At 42.6% G+C, this 22,318-nt stretch overlaps 1 protein-coding gene across 1 annotated transcript in view; it reads right to left on the reverse strand.

The window, feature by feature from the left end:
* Window positions 1–22,318, reverse strand: part of Colec12 (collectin subfamily member 12) — a 180,614-nt gene that overhangs the window by 36,488 nt on the left and 121,808 nt on the right. Inside the window, exon 3 of the mRNA XM_027942952.2 lies at window positions 796–918. Coding sequence (XP_027798753.1) covers window positions 796–918 — 123 coding nt within the window. The remainder of the gene's footprint in view (window positions 1–795; window positions 919–22,318) is intronic.

The following is a 22,318-nucleotide window of genomic DNA, read 5'->3' on the forward strand; positions in this document are numbered from 1 at the left end:
AGAGGAAAAAAACATCTTTATCACTCAAAGAGGATTATTATTATTATTGAAGTGGGTCAAAAGAAATTATCTTCTCCCTTGTAGGTCCCATAGCTACAAGAAGCTTAGGACACACAGATGGAGCTCAGGAGGTCCTTAAGTTTTACACCTGAGTTACATAAATGTGATACAGTTGGACTTCTATATCTGTGGGTTCCGCATCCTTGAATTCAACCAACTCTGGATTGAAAGTATTTGGAAAAAAACTGCATTTATACTAAACATGTACAGACTTTTTTCTTGTTATTATCCCCTAAACAATTCAGTGCAACAACTTTTCAGCATTTACATCATGTTAGGTATTATAAGTCATTTAAGCTGGGTGCAGTGGCGCATGCCTGTAATCGTAGTGGCTGGGGAGGCTGAGGCAGTTGCGAGTTCAAAGCCAGCCTCAGCAAGAGGGAGGCACTAAGCAACCCTGTAAGACCCTGTCTCTAAATAAAATACAAAATAGGGCTGGGGATGTGGCTCAGGGGTTGAGTGCCCCTGGTTCCATTCCTGGTACCCACCCCCCCCCAAAAAAGTCATCCCAGAGAGATTAAAAGGCTATGTGACAATGGGTATAGGTTATATGCAAATAATATGCCATGTGTACAAGAGACTTCAGCATCCACAGACTCAGATATCCTCATGGATCCTAGATCCAATCCACAGTGGTTACTGAAGGGCTACTGTACTTCATACTTGCAAAGATGAGCTTTTTCATGCTTAAATTAATGACTTGCTATTCAGAAGGAAAAAAGAAAGGCTACTTACCTTTATATCCCAAAATGGCTACTGTGATGGTTAGCAAGGCACATAAAATGTATAATAATATGATAGAAAACTTCAGCGCCCAGTTATTTTTACATTTGGTACATTGGGTTCCTTCCTGAATACCTGTAAGAGAAGTCAAATTTTAATAATGGTAGACAGAAGTATATTTTGGAACAGTATCACTTTGCATTTTGGTTCAAATACTGTGACTAAGAATGACATTTATATATGCTTCGCTATAATAAGAAAAGTATGTGAAAATTAAACTGCTAGGACTTTGCACACTGCATTGTGTCGTTATAGTTGTATTTTAATATGACTTTAAAACAGCTTTGTTTCCCAGAAGAGTTTCAAAACAAATTCCATTATAATTTCAATAAACATCCCTGTGTGACGGAAGGTTTTAAACACCCAAATCTTCATTTTAGACATTATTGAACTTATATAAATTCAAACATAACCAATCCACCAAACCAAAAACACCTGCCTTATCCCCTGGTGTTTGTTTTAATATTGTGCTGGGGCTGGTTCCCACTGGCTTATGAGAGCCAATTTGTAGAATTTTGGTTGTTAAACTGATGGCAGCACAAAATCAACCCCAGAGGAAGTATTTACACCACGGAAATGGGTGCAAACACTGCAAGTTAGCATACCCCTTTACTCTTAAAAAAACCTGGTTTACTAACATGCCATTTGTTGTAATGTACAATTAAATGCTCAATATAAACCATTTTTTGTACATTACATGCATACAAACAGATTTTGACCCTTCTCTCAGTTATCACAGTCATCTGAATAACAATACGGAAGAAAAATTAAAACCAGACATTTTTTATGAGAGCAGGTAAACTTTTACTGCTGACAGTTCAACTTTGTGAAAAACAGTACAGTCTAAGTGGTAAACCAGCATCCTTGCTGCAAGTGACTCCAGCAACTAACCCATAAAAGGGGAACTTTCCATCTGATTGATTGGAAACACAGAAGACAGAGACTGAGCACACTGTAATGTGAAAATCACATTGTATGGGGGATCACAGCATCAGTAGATTCCTTGTTTTCCTGTCCTGTTTCCCTGTGTGTGTCTTACAATAGCGTCCCCCAGGAGCAACAGCACATAAAGGACTGATCTCTTATAATTGTGCTCATAATTTTTGATGGGTAAGTCATGAGGATTAAGTCATAGTTGAGGTTCCTCTCCTTTGCTTTGTAATTTTATACAGAGTGCCCCTCTTCCGTGAAAAGAGTTCTTCAGCTGTGTTTAATGCAAAATGATGATGGAAACAGCATAGAACAATGACTCAAACTTAGCTCTCAGAGTTCAGCCAATCCCTCTGGTGTTCGGGGCTACAGGCACAAGGGGAGGGGTACAATCTGTTTCATGACTTACAGCAGTGCTAACTCAAACTTTGGGGTGCATTGGAATCACATGCAGCACTTGTTAAAACACAGCACTTCTGATTCAGGTGATGTAAAAGGGGCCTGAGAACATGGATGTCTAACAATTCTCAGGTGGTACCAATGCTGCGATTCTTTAGAACAGGCGTCTCTGGCTTCACATATTATGTTGTTTAAATGCAGATTCCAGTTCAGTAGGTCTGAACTGGGAAATAAGGTTCTGCATATCTAACAAGGTTCAGGTAATGTCTAGTCTAATGACCACATTTTTTTTAAAAAAAATTTTTATTAGTTATTTGATGGACCTTTATTTATTTAATTGCTTATATGTGGTGCTGCGAATCAAACCCAGTGCCTCACACATGCTAGGTAAGTGCTCTACCACTGAGCCACAACTCCAGCTCCTCCCATTTTGAGGAGCAAGAATCCAGTTCAGATGATGATCATGGTGGATCAACCATTGGTTAGTCAATTTCTTATGAGGGAGGGATACCAGGGATTGAACTCAGGGTACTCGGACACTGAACCACACCCCTGGCCCTATTTTGTATTTTATTTAGAGACAGGGTCTGAGTTGCTTAGCGCCTTGCTTTTGCTAAGGCTGTATTTGAACTTGCGATCTCCTGCCTCAGTCTCCAGAGCCCCTGGGATCATAGCTGTGTGCCACTGCACCTGACTGGTTAGTCAATTTCTTGAAGGTGAAGTCATAAAATCAGACTCATTCATTAAACAAACCTAGAAGTTTTCTTCATGTTACAATTTCCCCATATTTTGACTCTTTTTCCTTTCCAACCCACATTTCTCTAATAGCCAACTGCATATCTGATGACCTAGGTACTAGCTCTGCCAAAACAGATCTCCAGCTTACACCCAACTTAAGTACTACTATTATCTCAATCTCTCAGGTGATTGTATGCAAAGACACTATGACTTCTTTGGTATGTATTCTCTGATTCAGTCATCAGGTCCTGTGGAAAATTTTATTTTTAAAATATTTTTATTGGTACATAGTATATTCTAGTGGGGTTCCTTATGCCATATTGGTATGTGTCCATCATTCCTGTGGGATATTTTTATCACAGTCATCATCTACAGTTTCTTGATGTTCGTTGGCTTCCATTATGGTTTAGATGTGAGGTGTCCCCCAAAAGCTCATGTGTGAAACAATGCAAGAAAGTTGAGGTGAAAGATTGTGAGCCTTAACCTAATTAGTATATTAATCCACTGGAAAGGATTAACTGGGAGGTAACTTTAGGCAGGTAGGGTGTGGTTGAGGAGGTAGGTCACTGTGGGCATGCCCTTAGGGTTCATATTTTGTCTTTATTGAGCAGAGAAACCTCCCCTGCTCCCCCAGCCCTCTCTCTCTCTCTCTCCTTCTCTTTCTTTCTGTGATTCTTGGTGGCCATGTCTTGACCTGCCTTCCTCCACCACCCTCTTCTGCCATGATGTCCTGCCTCTCCCTGGGCCCAGAGCAATAGAGTTGGCCGTCTATAGACTGAGACCTCTGAAACCGTGAGTCCCCAAATAAATGTTTCCTCCTCTAATTGTTCTTGTCAGGTCTTTCGGTCACAATGGTGAAAGAGCTGAATAAAGCACCAGATTCTTTACACACAGCATCTTTAATCCATAAAGTAATCCTACAAGGTGGCACGGTAGTGAGGGCTGAAATGACACCCTATACACATCCCAGCCTTGATTCCAACCAGTGGCAGACTCCAAACACCATGATCACTGCACCAAGCCACGGTCCCTATCTCCATTGATCCTCTCCATTTCCATTGCCATCATCCAAATGTAAGAAATCTTACTCTCGAGTGGAAGCTTCCTCTTCTCTTACCACTGGAATCCAGCCTCACCCTGCTCTAACATACTGCTGTCCTCATGACATTTACCAAAAAGGAAAAAAACAAAAGCAAGCTTTCAATGGCTGGCCCTTAACTAAAGGATGAAAACACACACACACACACACACACACTCCAGCTCTTATACTCCCTTTAATTCTGGTGATTTAAAATGACAAAAAAGACCTCTTACATCCCAAAAGAGTGAAAGCATCTGGAAATGGAAGTAAAGGAAGAACAGGTAGATTTCCACAAATGTGCCTCCTTCCATGTTGAGAAAGAATAAATTTGTTTTGGTGGTAACTGTAACACAGAAGGATGACGAATGCAGGAACAATGGACCGTCCTCTTGTAGGAAGATTGAATAATACTGTCATGATTGACAGGACTTTCATTCTTTTTGGAGATTAGAACCATGGTAGGTGACATCTCAGAAGATTTGGTCAGTGTAGTAGATTGTGGTAGATAATGGAATCTGAGGACAGAAGATAGTGTAGAGGTCATCTGGCCCAAGCATCACCATGGAACTGACAGGAACAATGAGGACCAGCAAGATGAAGCAGGATCAGGAGCCCTGTGTCCTGACTCCAACACAGGCATTCATTCCTCCGTCCTTCCCTGTGTGCACTGGGCAGCCACTGGGCATCTCGTGCATGTGGCACCCATGCAGCTCTGCTCCAGAGCTGTCACTGGTGCACATTCCTAAGAGCAGGGGCACTTCCTCACAGTGTGCACTTCTACCTCTGACTGCCTCAGATCAATCAATATCAGATGCCACCGCCTGGTCTCACTTTCCACTTGACACACTTTCTCTGGCTTGTTTTTTTTCTCCCCCGGAGACTTATTTTTAATAAGAACTCTTGTTTTATCTTTCCTTCTCTGCCCTCCCCTGGGAGGACATCTGGCCAAACATACAGATGCCTACTACAAAGAGACCCTGCTGGCTCCCGGAGCTGGGGGACCCCCTCCTCCTTGAACCTAGATGATCACAAAAAACATTCGTGAGAGATATCCTCCTGTTACCAGCCTTTGTAGTGTTTGTTTTCTTAGCATTACTTTCCAGAGACTAGGGACTTTGTTCCCATGGGGGTGACGGGGGTGGGGGGGCCAGAAGATGGATCTGCACAGTGCTGCAGATAAGAGACTCCAGTTCAGGAAGCAAAGCAATGCTGCCTCTTACCACCACCCAGAGAGATCCAGCTTTTCAAAAGACCTGGCCCAAACAGCACATCTGTGATGCAGAGAGCCACAGGCAGAGAGGTTCCTGGGGGGAACATGTCTTTTACTGGTTTTCCCTCTTGAACTATCTCCCATTCGGTTCCATTCTTGGCTTGGGCTCTGAATGTGTTTTCCAGTACCCAAGTCTTTGTTATTCAAAAACCTTTGGGGGCCCAGTGAAGCCAAAATCACTCTGGTTAGCTCCTGGAATATTCCACGGAAGTTCAGAATAGGCTGACAATTTGGTCTCCAGTGTCCAAACTCCAAGTTCCCTGTGTTGCCCTGTTTCCAATAACACATGTTTCAAGTAAAAAGTGTGGGGGTGGGGTGGGGCCCCCATGAGAGGGCGGTTAGCTGGTTGCAGAGAATAATTGAAATGCTCCAGGAATGACAGTGCAAAGGGCCAGAAGAATTCACCAGCAAAGAGAATTCCTTTCTGCTGTGGTTCTCCATAAAGAGCCCTCCCAAGTGCTGTGGTCCAGGCTTCGATCCAGTCTGTTTTTCCAATCTTTTGAGAGAGAGAGAAAGAGAGAGAGAGAGATTGTCCCCTTCACTATCTCATTTTCCTGCCATGTATATTGCTGAAGATGGATTCATCTAAATAAGTTTAATGAGCTCTCGCCTGTGGAAATGGATCCATCCCTTCCTCAGTACGTGGAGGCTAGCACTGTGGGTCATAGTAGATCACTTCTCGGCTGTCTTCATTATCTTAAGTGTCTGTAGCTCAGTGGTGTTGCTACAAAGATCATGTTACCAAAGAGAAGCTTTAAAAAGCTTGTAGATAGCAAAATGCACAAGACCACAAGTTTTGATCTGAGATTGGAAGTGACCTTTTCATGTGGTTTTTTTATACTTATTAATCTACTGCCTGGTGGCATATATTCCCATAAACCCAAAAGAATGATTTGGCTCTAACAGTAAATCTGATGATTCAAATAATTCCTATATGTAATTTAAATGCCCTCCAAGGTAACAAAACAATCAGAGTTAACATCCTGGGTGAATGTTATGCAATATCGCTAGAACAAAAGTTAAATTCAAACCCACAAATAATTAGCTTTCCCTTATTATAAAAGCTATTTACTGCATGGGTTTAGTTAATACAAACTTATTATTATTATTATTATTATTATTGAGTAATTTAGTTTCCCAAATACAAATCCCAGCTCTGGACACCTTATTTTTTTTTTTTTAATTTTTTATTGTTGGCTGTTCAAAACATTACATAGTTCTTGATATATCATATTTCACAATTTGATTCAAGTGGGTTATGAGCTCCCATTTTTACCCCATATACAGATTGCAGAATCACATCAGTTACACATCCATTGATTTACATATTGCCATACTAGTGTCTGTTGTATTCTGCTGCCTTTCCTATCCTCTACTATCCCCCCTCCCCTCCCCTCCCCTCCCCTCTTCTCTCTCTGCCCCCTCTACTGACATTCGTTTGTCCCCCTTGTATTATTTTTCCCCTTCCCCTCACTTCCTCTTGTATGTACTTTTGTATAACTCTGAGGGTCTCCTTCCATTTCCATGCATTTTCCCTTCTCTCTCCCTTTCCCTCCCACCTCTCATCCCTGTTTAATGTTAATCTTCTTCTCATGCTCTTCGACCCTACTCTGTTCTTAGTTACTCTCCTTATATCAAAGAAGACATTTGACATTTGTTTTTTAGGGATTGGCTAGCTTCACTTAGCATAATCTGCTCTAATGCCATCCATTTCCCTGTAAATTCTATGATTTTGTCATTTTTTAATGCAGAGTAATACTCCAGATGCCCTTCAATGGATGAATGGATAAAAAAAATCTGGACACCTTATTATGCCAAGTTTCCTAAACGACGCGGAGAATCACAAAAATGGGAAGCAGGACAAGATTGGCAATGAAACCACTTTCTGTATAAAATGGGAAGCCTCACAGCAGCTCTGTGTTCATAATGGTGGACCCACACCAGAAAACTTATTTAGAAGAAAGTTTTATGTGAATACAAAGTCTTCAGCATTTATCCTGAACATTCTGCATGCTAACCAAGGCTGGTTTTTTTTTTTCATTAAAATTTTTTTCACATATATAAAAATAAGAGACATTCCGTTCTGGTTTGGTTTTAATGTTTTTTTTTTTTTAAAGAATATGTATTATTTGTTTCAAATTTGTAATTTATATCCTGCCTCTACTGAAAAAGAACCATAGGCAAAAACCAGATGTAATGGTCTCAGAATATATAGTGTCTGCTAGAATGTACAGAGTCTCAAAAGAATGCCATTATTTTCTCTTTGTGGTTTTTAAGAATCAGAATCCTTTACCATATGAGCTGTCCACAAGAGCTTTCGATGGAGAGCAGAGGAGTCCTCCCTGTCTGGGGAGGTCAACCAGCACACCTCTTACATTTGTCCCTCCTAGCTGGCTCCGCCCTCTTGGCTGTATTCCCGGTCACTTCATTCTAGGGGCACAGAGTGAACTGTCAACAATCCTGACAATATATTTCAGCAGGCCTGACAACTTCATTATCTGGCACTACCATACAATGTCCTTCTGTGATTAAGCACTGAATCTTTTCATTAAAAGAACTCATGAAAATTCAGCTCCAGCTTGGCCGTTGGCGTCTCCTGAATAATTGAGACAGACACTTACAGTGTGCAGGTATTTGGAGGGAGGCCATGAGACATTTCTTGAGTGGGTGAAAGTTTGCTATGGATGTGCTCACAAAAGGGAATTGCTGAGGATGGTGCCATTGCTGAGGACCTATGAGGGCCAGGTTCTCCCTTCTTGCTACCTGTAATGTTTCTACTAACTCTGCAGAGCAGGATTCTGACCCTATTTTCTTCATTTTAGGGAAGTAGAGGGTCAAAGAGGTTGGGTTCCCAAGCCAGTGAGTGGCTGAGCTGGGAGTTGAACACAGATCCCTTACATCTTGCTTCTCCAAGCTTATTTACCTTCAGAAGTGAAAAACCAAGGACAGCTAAATGAAAGATCCTGCCTAGATAAACTGTAGACAGCTAATGGATTAGACTTACACTAGAAGTATCCTGTCAAAATAAAAACATTGGTGCAAACCACCTTTCCCACATTGACAGATAACCTTTCTCAGAAATGAGCAGTAAAATTTAGTCTCCAGTTTATGATCACAGGCCTGAGGTTTCTGCAGATTGCCATTTCTCTTACTAACTGTGGTGACATAACTAAGCTCATTATTCCATGAGAGGTCAGGATTGGCTAGCTCAGGAAGTCTTGTTGGCCCTCAGGGAAATAGCACTCAAAGGCAATGGGATTTTTGAAATAGGATGGACTGGGAAGGGAGAGAGCTTTATAATTTCAAGGCAAACTATTAGACATGCAGAGGCCTCCATCAATTTAAGCTGGAAACGAAAAGATGTTGGTTGCTCCTTTCAGATTTTCTTATAAATTTCTACTACACTGAAATGAGAACCTCAAAAGCCAGTCACCAATGGCTCATTCATCTATGGACCTGCACGACTGTTGGTGGATCAAACTTGCAGGAATTGGGCAAGAGAAGTTAGCAAAAAGGAAGGAGGTGAAAGGAGAGCTCATTAAATGGAGAGAGAAATTAATTTATCTCTAGGGCTGGGGTTGTGGCTCAGTGGTAGAGCATTTGTCTCTCATGTGTGAGGTACTGGGTTCCATCCTCAGCATCACATAAAACCAATAAAAATAAAGATATTGTTTTTATCTACAACTAAAACAGTATTTAAAAACAGAAAGAAATTAATTTATCTCTAGTCTCTCGACCCCTCCCCCAAATGAGGAGTACATTGGGAAAAAAATTTCTCCCACAAATGCCAATATGGTTCCCTGGTTCTGCAATCCACAGTAAGTCTCTACCATTTTAATAGTCTGTCTATGCCTTAAAGAAGATTCCAAGATGCTTACCAGCTGGTGTTCTGACTGGCAAGCGCTAGCTTTAGGATAAACGTTTCCCAACTCTCAAGCAGAGTTCTCTAGACCCCCAGACCCTGCCTACTTCACCATGCTCCTTTCTTGCTACATGCCATTTATTCATTTATATGAATATAAAAATTGGGGGCACTGACTATTGTTCCAGGCACCAGGGATGATGAAGAGCTGTTTCTTTCCTCTGAGCCTTGAGAGTTGCTTTTCTGCTCTTGAAATACCCTCTTCTCTTGATAAGTAACTTCTTTCCAACCTGCAGATCCCTCTTCGGAGAATCCTTTCCTAATTCACCTTGCACCCAGCCCACCTGTACCTGAATCCCTCAGCATGTGTGTAGACTGCATGGCACACATCCACACTCAAAATTTGTGTGTTTCTCAGGTAATTTAAATACCTTCTTCAGGATACCACTGCCCATAGGTATAGGAATTTAAATTTTTTGCAGTATTGCTTTTGCATTTGCCCCAACAGATCAATAGTCATTGGGACTCTGAACATCATGTGGTTTAATCCATACATGACTGGAATGTGAATTCTGGTAGTAGAAAAAGAGTGATCCATAGCTCCCTGCCCTCTGTCAATCATTCTCCTTCCCAGGAATAGGAACCAGCTCTCAAGTGCAGGGGATTTCACAATCTTTTCTGCCATCTTTGTGCCAGACTTTTAGGTGAGGAATGACACACGGATCTCACTGTCCTACGGGCCAAGGTGTAGACTACTGGGAGAGGAAAACAGCTCAGGGGCCTGACAGTCAAAATGCAGACCGTGAGAACACCTTCCCCACCCAGTCAGGGTTGATTCCCAGCAACCCACAGACTCAGAGGAAGAGTTTTCTCTTCTCTGCTGGAGGTGGGTGGTGGGGGTGAATACTAAAAATGGAAGGAATGCAAACCATGCCTTTAGACCCCTTTCCCAGACCAAAATGAATTCCAGGGCTCTAAGGTGACCGGGCAGTTCTACATTTTATTTCTCAGCACTCACAAAACTAAATTTGATACAGCAAAGATGAGAAACAAAAGATCACAGCCCAACACTTGCCTCAAGTGTTGCTGCTTTAAAAAGTGTCATTTTGGGGCAGCTGAAGGACTAACAATGATGATGGGGAAGAGTGATGGGCACAAATCTCAGTTAATGACAGGGTATTTGTTGTTTATCACTGAAAAAGTGTCAGGGCATGTGAAAATTATGCTTCAGGGCAGGTGTTGGCATAAAAGCCTAAATTCACTCTCTCACATACCTTCTTGATTTCTTTTTAACCAATGAAACTAGTATTTTGATGAGAAAAACATGAGTTTCAATATAAATGAAAATAGCCATCAGCTTGAAGACATTCCTCATTCCTCTATGAATATGTAGGTTTTCAAATTTATTTCGTCAAGTGAAGAATATAGTTGAGGACACTTAGAATTAAGAAGAAAAAGCCAAGACAGTGTCAGATTTTACTGTTAGCATGTTCAAGCAATTATTCTGTTCTTCACTGAGTGGGGCCTCAGTCCTGAACCTTAATGAGACATGAGTCTATCAACTTGCAATGAGGAAGAGTTGGCAAGTAAATAATGAAGGAAATTGGGGGGATCTATTTTACGGACTACTGCCCTACAGAGGCTGCAAAGGAAGTGCAGCCTGGATTTAGGAAGGGGCCGCAAAGTTGTTACCAAAATTGAACAAAGGAGAGAGAGAAGGACAAACTTTTTCGTGGGGCTGACAGTTACGGTTAGTTTTTCAGGGTCAAAGGAATCATACTGGAAAATAAAAATGATAAATGACTCAACCAAGAAGTCAGGAAACAAATGACAAATGGAAAAATGAATGCTGATTTAATTTCCCATGCCACAAATTCAAAAATGACAGATTTAAATTTAGAGAATTATTTGAAATTGAAATAACTAGATTAAAAACATATATTTGGGGCTGAGGTTGTGGCTCAGTGGTAGAGCTCTCGCCTTGCACTGGGTTCGAGCCTCAGCACCACATAAAAATAAAATAAAGGTATTGTGTTCATCTACAACTAAATAAAATATTTAAAAAACCATACATTTGTACATAGGTACATATAGAATGACTCACTTTGTACAAATGTACACACACACAAAGTGGTTTTCTTCTTCAGACAGAAGACATGTTCAAGAAGGATCTCTAAAGCAAAATTCAAATTCACAATTTCTCATAGATCTATGGGGGCAAGGGGGTGGTGGCACCAGCTTACAGTGACTAGAAAAAAACAGTTGTTTGTATTGCCTCACAATTCCATGGTCAGCAGTACGTGGTAGCCTGAAATGGGTCACTGGGAATATTTATTTATACTACAGAAATAAGCCACAACCCAGATCAGGACTTCTGCCTTCTGGAGAGCTGGTTGTTAGACATTTGCCAGCACACCACTCAGCAGTGCACCTGACCAATCACATGTAAACAAACCACGGCTCTGTCCATATAGACTCATCACTTGAGAAGTTCAGGATTACTGACACAATCAAGCCTGGACATGGTAGGGATTGTATCAAAGCACTATTCTCTCCCTCCCTTTCAAGATTACAGAGATCTTACAAGCATTCTTATTAGCATGCATGTAATGTCTGTGCACATTAAAGATTTTGAATTCAAAACTTCCATGGAAACGTATTCAATTTCAAATTCATCATCTCTGTGGGGTAAAATAATTTTAGGCTCCTAGTGACACTGACAGTTTTTAAGGTTCCATTCCCACATAATCTGTTAACTTCATATCCACAGATTTAGGTTTGACTTAACTCTGGATCAATCACCCTGAAGGTGCATTTCCTTCTTGGACTGGCTCTCATAGCACAGAATGGAAAAACTGGGCCAAGGGCACATCAGTCTAGAAACTAGTTAATCATAGAGATCAGAGATGAACAAAATATGCACAATTTCATATGACATGAAAATCTCAGGATTAAATCACTTTCTTGCGTTTCATGTTCAAGGAAATGAATTTTATTTCCCAAATGGCCAAACAACTCCTAATTAGGCTTTTAAAAGGGTTAAGCAAGCTGAAAGAAAAGGAGGCTTGGATGGGGATTTCAAAACATTGTGTAATCCATGCCTTGTTCAAGGATTTCTGCATTACTCCAGAGAAAGTAGAATATGAACCTAGGATCAGAATCACCCATTCATTCATGTATTTTTTCCCCTAGTTTATAGCATATATTTATTTACTTAAACTCTGGTAAACTGCATAGTTTTTAAGTAGTTGAGAACATACTGTTGTGTTCATTGTTTGTTTTTTTTTTTTAAAAAATATCCTGTGGAAAGAGTACCTTCTACTAAGGAAATATACATGTTTTGAGGGGGCCACTACACAATGGGATCCGAGGGACAGGACAATGGTGCTTGAGCTGGACCTCCTTTTGCCTGGGGCATCCTGGCCTCTCAGCTCTCCGGCTGGAAAAGTAACGTTCAGATTCAGCTGACAAGATAACAGGCCAGCAGTGGTATCCTCCTTGCAAACACAAAGATAGCACTATTTCATTCCCTCCACATTAAGCATGACCCTGAAGAGGAACTGAGAAAGGATTTGGTAATTCACGAAAGCTCCATTCCTAAATGAAGACTAAAATTAAGCCCAGACTTTACAGTTCTGGCTACTATGCAAATGTTCCTTCCGGCCAGATAGCAGTAGACTTATAGTAGCAAAGCAGGTCAAGACAACCAACCACCTGCAAATACAACCCACCGGTTGCCCTGAAACAATCTCTCACCTCCTACAGCACTTAGGGGAAACAACACCTAATAAACAACACCTAGTAAAGCAAAAGAACATATACTAGAGTCACAGGGAAAGACTCACTTACATCCGTGGTTATGACAGTGCTTATAAAATTAGAAGCACTAATTTATTAGGGTATACAGAGACCCAGTTGGTTGTGATGGTATATTTATTAAATTTTATCCATAGGACTCTGGCACAGAAGTCCATTTTCATGGCTCTGAGCTTGGTGGAAGATCCTTCTGTTTCCACTCCTGCTTATTTCCCAGACACACACCACGGCTAGGCACAAATCATATAAGAGAAATGTTTATTCAAGCAGAGCTGGAAAAGTCATGGCTCCAGGTGGCCCCGGCCTAAGGGAAGGCTCCTTTATTCAGAGTAGGGCACAAAAATTATTTTCCCCCCTGAAGGAAAAAGAGCAAAGACCTGTGATTATCTAGACAGACTAGGAGAAAGGGAGAGATATGACAATAGGAAATTTAAGAGGTTTATGGAAGACACTGTAAGAATGTCCCTACTATTGGCTAATTTGTGTCCTAAGAAGCTGGAGACCCTGAGGTGGAAAATGTGTGCTTTGCTCACTGGGACTTAGAGACCACATGGACTATTTTTGTTAGTAATAACGAACAAGTTCCAAAGCACGAGAGGGAAACTAATATTATAAAAAAGCATGTGGGCATCTAGAGCAAAGTCAACCAAATGCATCAGGTAAAGGAGTATCAATCTCCATCTGCACCATAGAGATTCATATTTCTGGAATGGCAGATTAGCTTCCAACACGAAGGTTTCACATACATCTGCATCCTAGGTTGGCAAAAAGGGACTGGACTTCAACTCCCATTACCACCCACAACCAAGAACCTTCCTGCAGCACCAAAACTGTGAGCCAAACATGGTAGCCCCACCCTCGTGTCCTGTCCCCTGCACTCAGGGGAAGAGGCAGTTTGGACCACTCTTTTCAAAGAGGAATACTTTCTTATTTATTCCCAAGGTCCCCTTCAATCTCAGCTCTCCTCTCTTAGCCTGCCTGCAAGAAACACAAAACAGGTCATGGACTGAGAAAACCAAACCTGACTCCATATATTTTTATTGGACTATTTCATTTCAATTAAGTCAGGCACCACAGCCCTGAAGTCACTGAGCCAAAGCCTGAAGCAGACCACCTAAATCTTTCAAATAGGTATGGAAGTAAAGGCAAAAGTGTCCCGTGCCATTTTGGGGGGTATAACTGACAGAGTATTATTTACTAACACTGGATAATACACATCCAAAATAGGGCAAGGATGGACCTAGAACTTCCTGACAAGGAGACATTTAATGACATAACACAGGCAGTGTCACGATGCCTTATTAATAGTGGATCCATTTTTAGTCTGATATTCCAGAAGAAAAATGCTTCTGGCCAAATAAGTTAAATTTTGCCCCATCAGAGATTACAGCTTGGTATCAAAAGACAATTAATCCCTCAGAGAGATAGTATACTCAAGTCAGTAAGGAGCATGGGCTCTGGCTCCCTGTAATCAGGACAAAGCTAAAATGGTGGAGGTGGAAGGAGCTCAGGCTGAAATCTGTCATGAGAGCACTCGCAGTTTTCCTTTGTTAAAGTTTCCATCTTGATAAAAAACAGGAAATTATCATGTGACTGAAGAATAAAATACAGCCTCCTGTGTCAAAAGTCCACACTTTTCATCAAATATAAGCTCACCATACTTGATCATGTTTTTGATAGTCATACTTTCTTCCCCTTCCGTAGTGATAGGTGGATTCTCAATACTAGGGGCATATTGTGGCTTCTCTCTTTAGGCTTCTGACCTTGGTGTGACAAGCAGACATCTCCAGTGAGACTGGTGGCGGGGTTGCGGGGAAGCCGTGTGGACACATGGAAACTGATTCAGATAGGAGGATCTGAACTCTTTCCCTCGCTGCACTGATGAAGGGTTCTTCCAAATTCTTTAGTGAGGAGGAATTGGAACCTGATATCAAAACCCACTGTATGTCCTTTATAGTTTATTGTATATAATTATGTACCATAAACTGTGCATGGTTTGCATTCCAGGGCGTGGGATCAGTCATTCTCAACAAATCCTTTTGTTGACTTCTGTAAGTCTCAGCTAAGAACACCCCCCCCCCCCGCCCCCGAGGGCTGATCTGAACCAGGAGAACTGATGATTGAACTCCAGGGACCAGGGAGAGCAGCAGCACCCTCAGAAACTGCCTGATGTGCCTCACGGTATGTGCTCAGGTGAGCATCAGTTAGCAGACATACCGGGTATGCACTGCTCCTAATACCAAACGATGCCACTATGTGCCAACAGGACTTTGGGAATACATATAGGTTGAATATTCCTTATCTGAAATACATGACACCAGAAGTATTTCAGATATTTTCAGATTTTAGAATATTTATTACAGATTGATGAATTTTTGTCTCTGTTTCCTTCCTAAGCTTGGGCCTCCTCTTGTGAGTGGGTCTAGTTCCATAAAGAACCCAAAGGGAGGGGGGCTTCCAGATACCTAAGGCCTAAGTTGTTTGAGATCCTCTGCCCCAAGTGCATGCCTGTAAAGCAATGCTAGAATTGAGGTGTCTCAATGTCAATGAAGAGCAAGTAGGAACACATGACCTAATACAGTGGGTAAATTCCTGGCTTTAAATAGCCACTGAGCAAGGAAGCAAAACAGACCTTGACTGATTGTACACCTTGATGTCCTAAAAAATACATTCCATGATTTCTAGGAGACCATAATTTATCTTTCCATCTTAGGAATGCCAGAAATAATATTTGTCAAATGTATTATATGCATATACATAATAGAATAGATTTTGCATATACATAATAGAATCTTAAATATTAAGGAACCAAAAGGTCCCTTTAAACTCTGTTTTGAAATGCATGCATTTTTTCCACAGGTTTGCACAAAGGTTAACCTGCGAGCATATCTAATGTTACAAATAGGGCCTATAATTGTGATAAAGCTGTTCAAGGAATAAGCCACATGGAGGCTATGATCTCATCCCAGAAAAATACCCACAGGTATACATTTGTACATGATTTCAGGAGACCTTGGGCTCCATAAGCTCTGTATCAAAAGACAATTAATCCCCTGGATCTGAGGTTTAGAACTTGTGATGTCAGTCCTCTCATCTGAATTTATAAATGCTAATATGTTTTCTGGTTGCCTGTGACACTGACATCCTTCGTATTCCCCACAGACAAAGTGATTCCATTTACAAACATCTCTTTCCCCACCCTTCTGCCCCATTCCTTCTCTTGGTCGCCGGGCCCAAGCATTTCTTTTCTCTGAGACCCTGGTTCCAGTAACTAATTCACCAAAGCGACACATTAGGCATCCTGAGTGCAGACCGCAGTCATCTATGCAGCCAGTTAAGTGGCCCCATTGAGACAACTCAGTGCAGAGAGGCACCAAAGGACAGTACCATTCAACAGAGAGGATGTTGGACACAGAGACAGGGCAAGTTGGGGAAAGTTCATCTGTTGTTAAAATCAACAAGGACAATGTCTCCACTGGAGGCCCAGACGTCCCATTAAGAAATGTCCTACTTAATAGTCTCAAAAGGTTGGCAACTGTGCTTGTGGGAACCAACAGCAAGAGGAGCAGCTGGAGTGAATGAATCCAAAGAGTCCTTTCTCACATCTGGCTTCATCTTGACCATGTTCCTGTTCTGCTCAGGCTCCTCAGGGAGCTTCCCATCTCACTGAGAGACAGAGCTGAGGTCCACATGGTCCCACACTATTTCCCTCCAACTGCGACCTTATCTACTCAATCCTCACCACTTCTATTCCAGCCACACTGCACCTTGAACCTACCAGACGTGCTGCCCCAAGGCCTTTGCACTCATGGTATTCTCTAAGACTGGGCTCTCCCCCTCCTAGCCTCATGGTTTCCTCCCTCAATTTTTGCAGATTTTTTTTTACCCAAATATTATCTTCCCAGAATTCTTTTGAAAAATGCAACCCCCTGAGCCCTGTTCTCCATCTCCCTTTCCTGTTTCATTTTTCTCAGTAACACTTACCTCCTCTAAGCCTCCCACAACAACGTAAGTTCCATGCAGAGAAGGATTCCTGCTGTTTGTACTCACCCACATACACTCAGAGGCTAGTATATAGTTAGAATAGTACCTGCCTCACAGGGTTGCTGAGATTCAATGTGTTAAAACATGCAAAGCCCCTGCATAGCACATGGCAACACACTGAGAACTCTATAATGTTTGCTATGGCTTGGGTTTTGTTTTAAACTTGGTGGGAAACCTAATGGGTGCTTATCATTTTACAGATTAGGAAACTGAGGCTCAGTGTCCTTTCCTTGAAATTCCACGCTTGTGGTTGGCAGGGTCAGGATTCCTATCTAGATCTGATTCCAAGTTCTGTTCCGAGTTCTGTGCACTCTTCGCCCTTCCTCTGCTTTGGAAGTCTTGGGATAGAAGTGAGGCAGAAAGTCCATTCTTTCTGGAATAAGCTCAAAACCTTAGGATGTACCAGCCTAGGGGGGTGGGAGGCTGGGGAATGGATTCTGCAGAAGCCGGAGAGCATTGACTGACAGAACTGCATGAATCTGAAATGGTGGATGGCATTTTGTTTACTTCCTACCTTCACCAAAAAATGTTAGCAAGCCTGCCAATTAAAAAATGTTTTCATGACCCCAGAAAATCCATGGATTGGAGACATTTACTTTAAACAGTCATTCCACCATAACAGGAAAGAGGCAGAGCAGAGGAGTTTATTATAACAGCTGCTTTCATACCCCAAACAAGGTTTGGCTGTTTTTGGCAGGTTGTACTGCAGTTGGCAAGAAGCTGATAGACTGTGTGAGTTTCCTTTCCAAAGATCATTTTGCTTCCCCCCAACCAAAAAAAAAAAAAACAAAAAAACAAAAAAACACACCCCCCGCTGGACTATCTAGTGTGAACGGCAGATGTATGTCTCTCCACCGCCCCCCTGTCCTTCTGGAGTGTCCATCCTACCTGGGCCTCCGTGAGGCATAAGTTTGTACAGCAGAAAGAGCCTTGGGATTGCAAAGACCTTGATTCGAAGCTAATGATCCCTTTAGCAGCTGCTCAACTCTCCAAACCTAGGTGTCCCCGTCTGCAGGGTTCTGAGGACCCGGGTGAAGGAGACAGAGATGGAGCACAGAGCTAGGTTGTATGGGCAGCTCTGACGATGCTTCCTGGTCAGTATTGTGAATTTCCATGGTTGGAGGTTTCAGTTCTGCCTCCTTCTGAGGAAATCTCCTGAGATACTTCATTTTACCAATTGCAGGCAGCAGAGAATGTTAGGTACAAGCCCATTTCCTGAGGAACTTTTCAAATGTGACTTCTCTGCAACCCCTTTCCTTCAAACACACAAACCAGAAATGGAATCAGGAGAGGTGTCAGGGTACCTACCCCTGCATGTGCTAGAAGGAAGAAAGGGAAGGAAGAGGACCCGGTGGTGGCCCGAGGGCAGGGCTTCACTGAGCTTAAAACTGGAAATCCTACAGGAAGTGAAGGCCCCTGACTGCTAGGATCTGGACAGCGCTGGGCTATACCTCCTGTAAAACCCAGTGCTCAGCAAGCGCCTGAAACCATTTCAAGGCTAATGGCTTCCAGATGGCAGAAATGCAGCCAGCGCAGGATGCACGCAGCACGTGCGGGCTTGAGGTGTCTGATGCCCATCAGCTGGGCTGCTGACCCAAGGTCATAAAGAACCCATATGAATTATGACTGACCCTCTGCAAGCTTGGATCCCCTGGCTGGACTCAACAGTGGGTACTGGGATATGCCAGGAATGGACATGTCCTGGAAGCCACCCTTCCCAGCTCTTTGGTCACATTTGCTCTTTAGCATCTTGGTCTGAGCCCCACGGACAGCACATGCCTGCTGCTCAAAAGAAAGGAGCTTCCCAGAGCATTGCTAGGTTTTTTGGATTGTACTGGAGGAAATCCTTGGCCATTGCTGGAAGCTTTGAAGACCTATTTTTTTTTTAATCTTAAAAGCTTTTAATCCTCTGTCTATTCAGAGCCTGAGTTTGGAACACTTGCTTTCCAAAGAGAAGCAGGAAAGCCAGGGAGCAGCCCAAGAAAGACAGGAGGTGGATTCAAAGGGCCACCACCATCTGGATACATAAACAGCAGCACTCCTGGGCTCAAGCTCAGAGGAGTGTGGATTGAGGGAAAATGGGTGGGCAGGTGAGAGATAGGTCCTATACTCCTTTCCTACTTGGAGGACTGAGGTTTAATTCCATACCAAACACCAACTCAACCAAAAGGAGAATATGGAATTATGTACATCTTCAGCCCTAGCCTCATGTCTACGGGGGTGATATTTCAAATAGTTAAAACACGTTCTAGTACAATCATGGATCAATTAAAAGGGAGACACTATAGTACTCCCCGTCAGCCCTGCCTATATCTCAACACAGACATTAAACTCCATTAAATACACACACAGAGCAATTATCTGTGGGTGGAATATCCCAGCACAGCCTGCACACTTTCCACTGTTGACACAGAACTTTCACTGCCTGGCACATTTCCCAGAGGGCACCCTGCTCCGCATGGACCAGGCTGCATGGAGCTAATGTTATATCAAAAGACACACTCTATGCCCAAGTTGTGAATTGAAAATAAAAACAAAAAAATGTTAAAAATAAAAGTAGACAGATGAATGGCTATTTTAAATTGTTCCACTGTTTAGGGAAAGTAGTTGCAGGGACGGGTGCCAGGGCTTGCAGAATATTCTTCCATTCCTATGAAGCTGTGTAAAAAACCCAAGAGTACCGCCTGGTGAACCAAAACAGTCAGATGCAATTATCACGGGTTCCTCAGCCAACTGACCAGCATCAAGCCCCGCAGGGCTTGGCCAGTGAGGGAGAAAGGAGGAGGCAATGCTGCCCTCCAGGAGCTTACGAGGAGATCCTCGCAATTGATTTCCTGGCAATTACTATTAAAAGTTGTTGGTCAATCCATAGCTCCTACACTGCTCTCCATGGGGACAGTACAAATGCCAAAAGGTATACTAAGAAAAAATACTTTGTCTTGTCCTTTCTGGACTCGTCTTTCCAACATGATGTACTTCATTCCAAATTTCCCTTTTCCTTTCCACTCCTGGACTGCTATCTTCTCAATGTTCATCTGTCTTTTCTTTCTTTGCTTGCATGCCTATTCTCCTCTGCCATTACCTCCACCCTATTTCTTCCTCCTAGTTCCTTATTTCCACTGGTGCCCTCAAGAACCTTACATCCAAACTGCCAGAAATAATCCTGAATGCCCTTGGGTGAAGATGAAATGGGACACGGTGGGACCGAATGGCTTGCTGGCTATTTCCAGCAAGCCTCCCCCTGCCACACACAGGGATCACTCTGTTTTGGGAGACCAAGGCTGGATGGGTCATGCAACCTTCTATCACAGCACTTGAACTTCATTAGGAGAAAAAAGCCTAAACAAGCAGAAATGTTCACTTACTCCAAACCAGATCCATACAACCCCATTTTTTTTTTTTGAAAAAAAAAAAATAAGGGAAATAGAAGAAAATCATGAGGGGGAAAATGGAAGAAATGAGGAACAAAGAGTGGAGAGAAAGACCCAGCTTCAGAGTGACCACGATGTACTCGGGTCAAAGCGCAGAATACTAAAACTGTTTCTAATGTTCCACTAAGTAGCGGCCCCTTGGTGCTTCTGACAAGTGATTTAGAGTGAAGTGGTCTGTCCCCAGGGGGGCTCATGAATCTCCACGCATCACGGTTCAACCCAGAGAGCGAGAGTGGCCCAGTCAGGAAGGTGGCAATGCAAAGGTCAGACGTGCAGGGAAGAGATCATTCATCAGCCTGATGTGTGAGCATGCCTGGGACAGCACCCAGGACAAGAGCCATCTGGTAGCTTTCTTGCAAGACCAGATTGAGAAGGCACCAGCACAAAACCACAAAGGAGAAGATGAAGCTGTATTTCCGGAGGAAAGAAAGCAAAGATTTCCACCCAAAGCTGAGGTAAGAGCTTTATTCTTATTTTTTTTTTTCCAATGATGAAGAAAGACTCCTACTTCCGTCTGATTTGGATTATTTTTAGCACGTATGCCTCAGCGTTGGTGCCTGACACGTCTGGCCACGTCCTTTTCCACCCTGAAAATTTTCAGTAGTTTCCCGCTGCCTAGAGTTTAAAACAGAAACCCGAGAGCCTCACGTCCAAGGTCTTCTTGATGAAGCCCATTCCCACTCCTCACCTCCACCTTCTCCCCACACTCCTCAGGTCTGGCTTCAGAAGACTGGTAGCTTCCAGAGCACATGCCGCTGTCTCCTGCTGTTCTTGTCAGTTTCTCTCTGCCAGGAACACTGTCCCCTGCTTGCTTGTCTGGCCAGACTGCACTCATCCTCTATAATCCACCTCAAAACCCCAATTCCTCTGTGAAGCCTGACTTCCGAGGGACTCCATCTTCTACACCCCCACTGCACTCAAACACCACCCCGCTGGCTACTTGCCTCTCATGATAATAGAGATTACAACTCTCTCTTGTCATTTTTTTGTCACCAGTGCCTAACAAAAGACTGCTGCAAATGTATACATATCATTCATATAACATTCATTGGAATCTCTCTCTCTTACACACACACACATACATACACACAATGTCATTACTTCCTGCATCTCTAGTTATGGATTCTAGTTAGGTCCTTTTCTACCAAGTGTCTGATCAGGGACCCAGCAGTGGGACAGATGCAATGAAATAGAATGAGCCGCAGATCAAAAGTTAAGTTTAAACTTGGAAATGACTTCTAAGTGCTTAGAGACCTCATCTGTTTGGGCCTCAGTTCTCAACTCAGGCAGGAGATGCATGTCTGCATGAGAGTGGAGTAGAGAAGAGAGAGAGGGGCAGGGGATGGGGTGTGCATGCAGAGGGCCTGGTGCAGACTGCCACCTGGAAGGGGACCTGGCCCCTGCAGAGTAGCTTTGTCTGAAGAATCACACATTATTTCCCTTTTTAATCAGCCTTTTTTCAAAGAGACACAGAATAAGAAGTGGAGCCCTGTATAAATGTCAAAGTCAGTGGATCCAGAGACAGAGAAAGCCAGGTAAGGACAGGAAGGGCCCCTTGCATTGCAAAGTAGGTACAGAAAAGTGAAGTGAGTACTTCTGCAGGAAAGAATTTTTGAAACAGTCAATTGTACTGAGATATAATCGTGCTCCAAAACCCCAGTTTTCAATGAAACTGGCAAGAGGAGAGACAGATATCAAACTCTCAATTGTTCTGCAGTTCTGTGGTGAAGTCTGTGTTCCATTAAGACAGTTCACCTCTCATTAGGAAAATAATTGTTAGATTTATGAATGCCAAACACTCATTATTCACACAGGTTAAGCAAGGATACAGGTTTGTGACATTCTAAAGACCTAAAAAAATGCCCTGCCCACCATAAAGGGAGACAGAAGTCTTCCTAGGGGTT

Source organism: Marmota flaviventris, chromosome 16 (assembly GCF_047511675.1).
Source record: "Marmota flaviventris isolate mMarFla1 chromosome 16, mMarFla1.hap1, whole genome shotgun sequence".
NCBI lineage: Eukaryota > Metazoa > Chordata > Mammalia > Rodentia > Sciuridae > Marmota > Marmota flaviventris.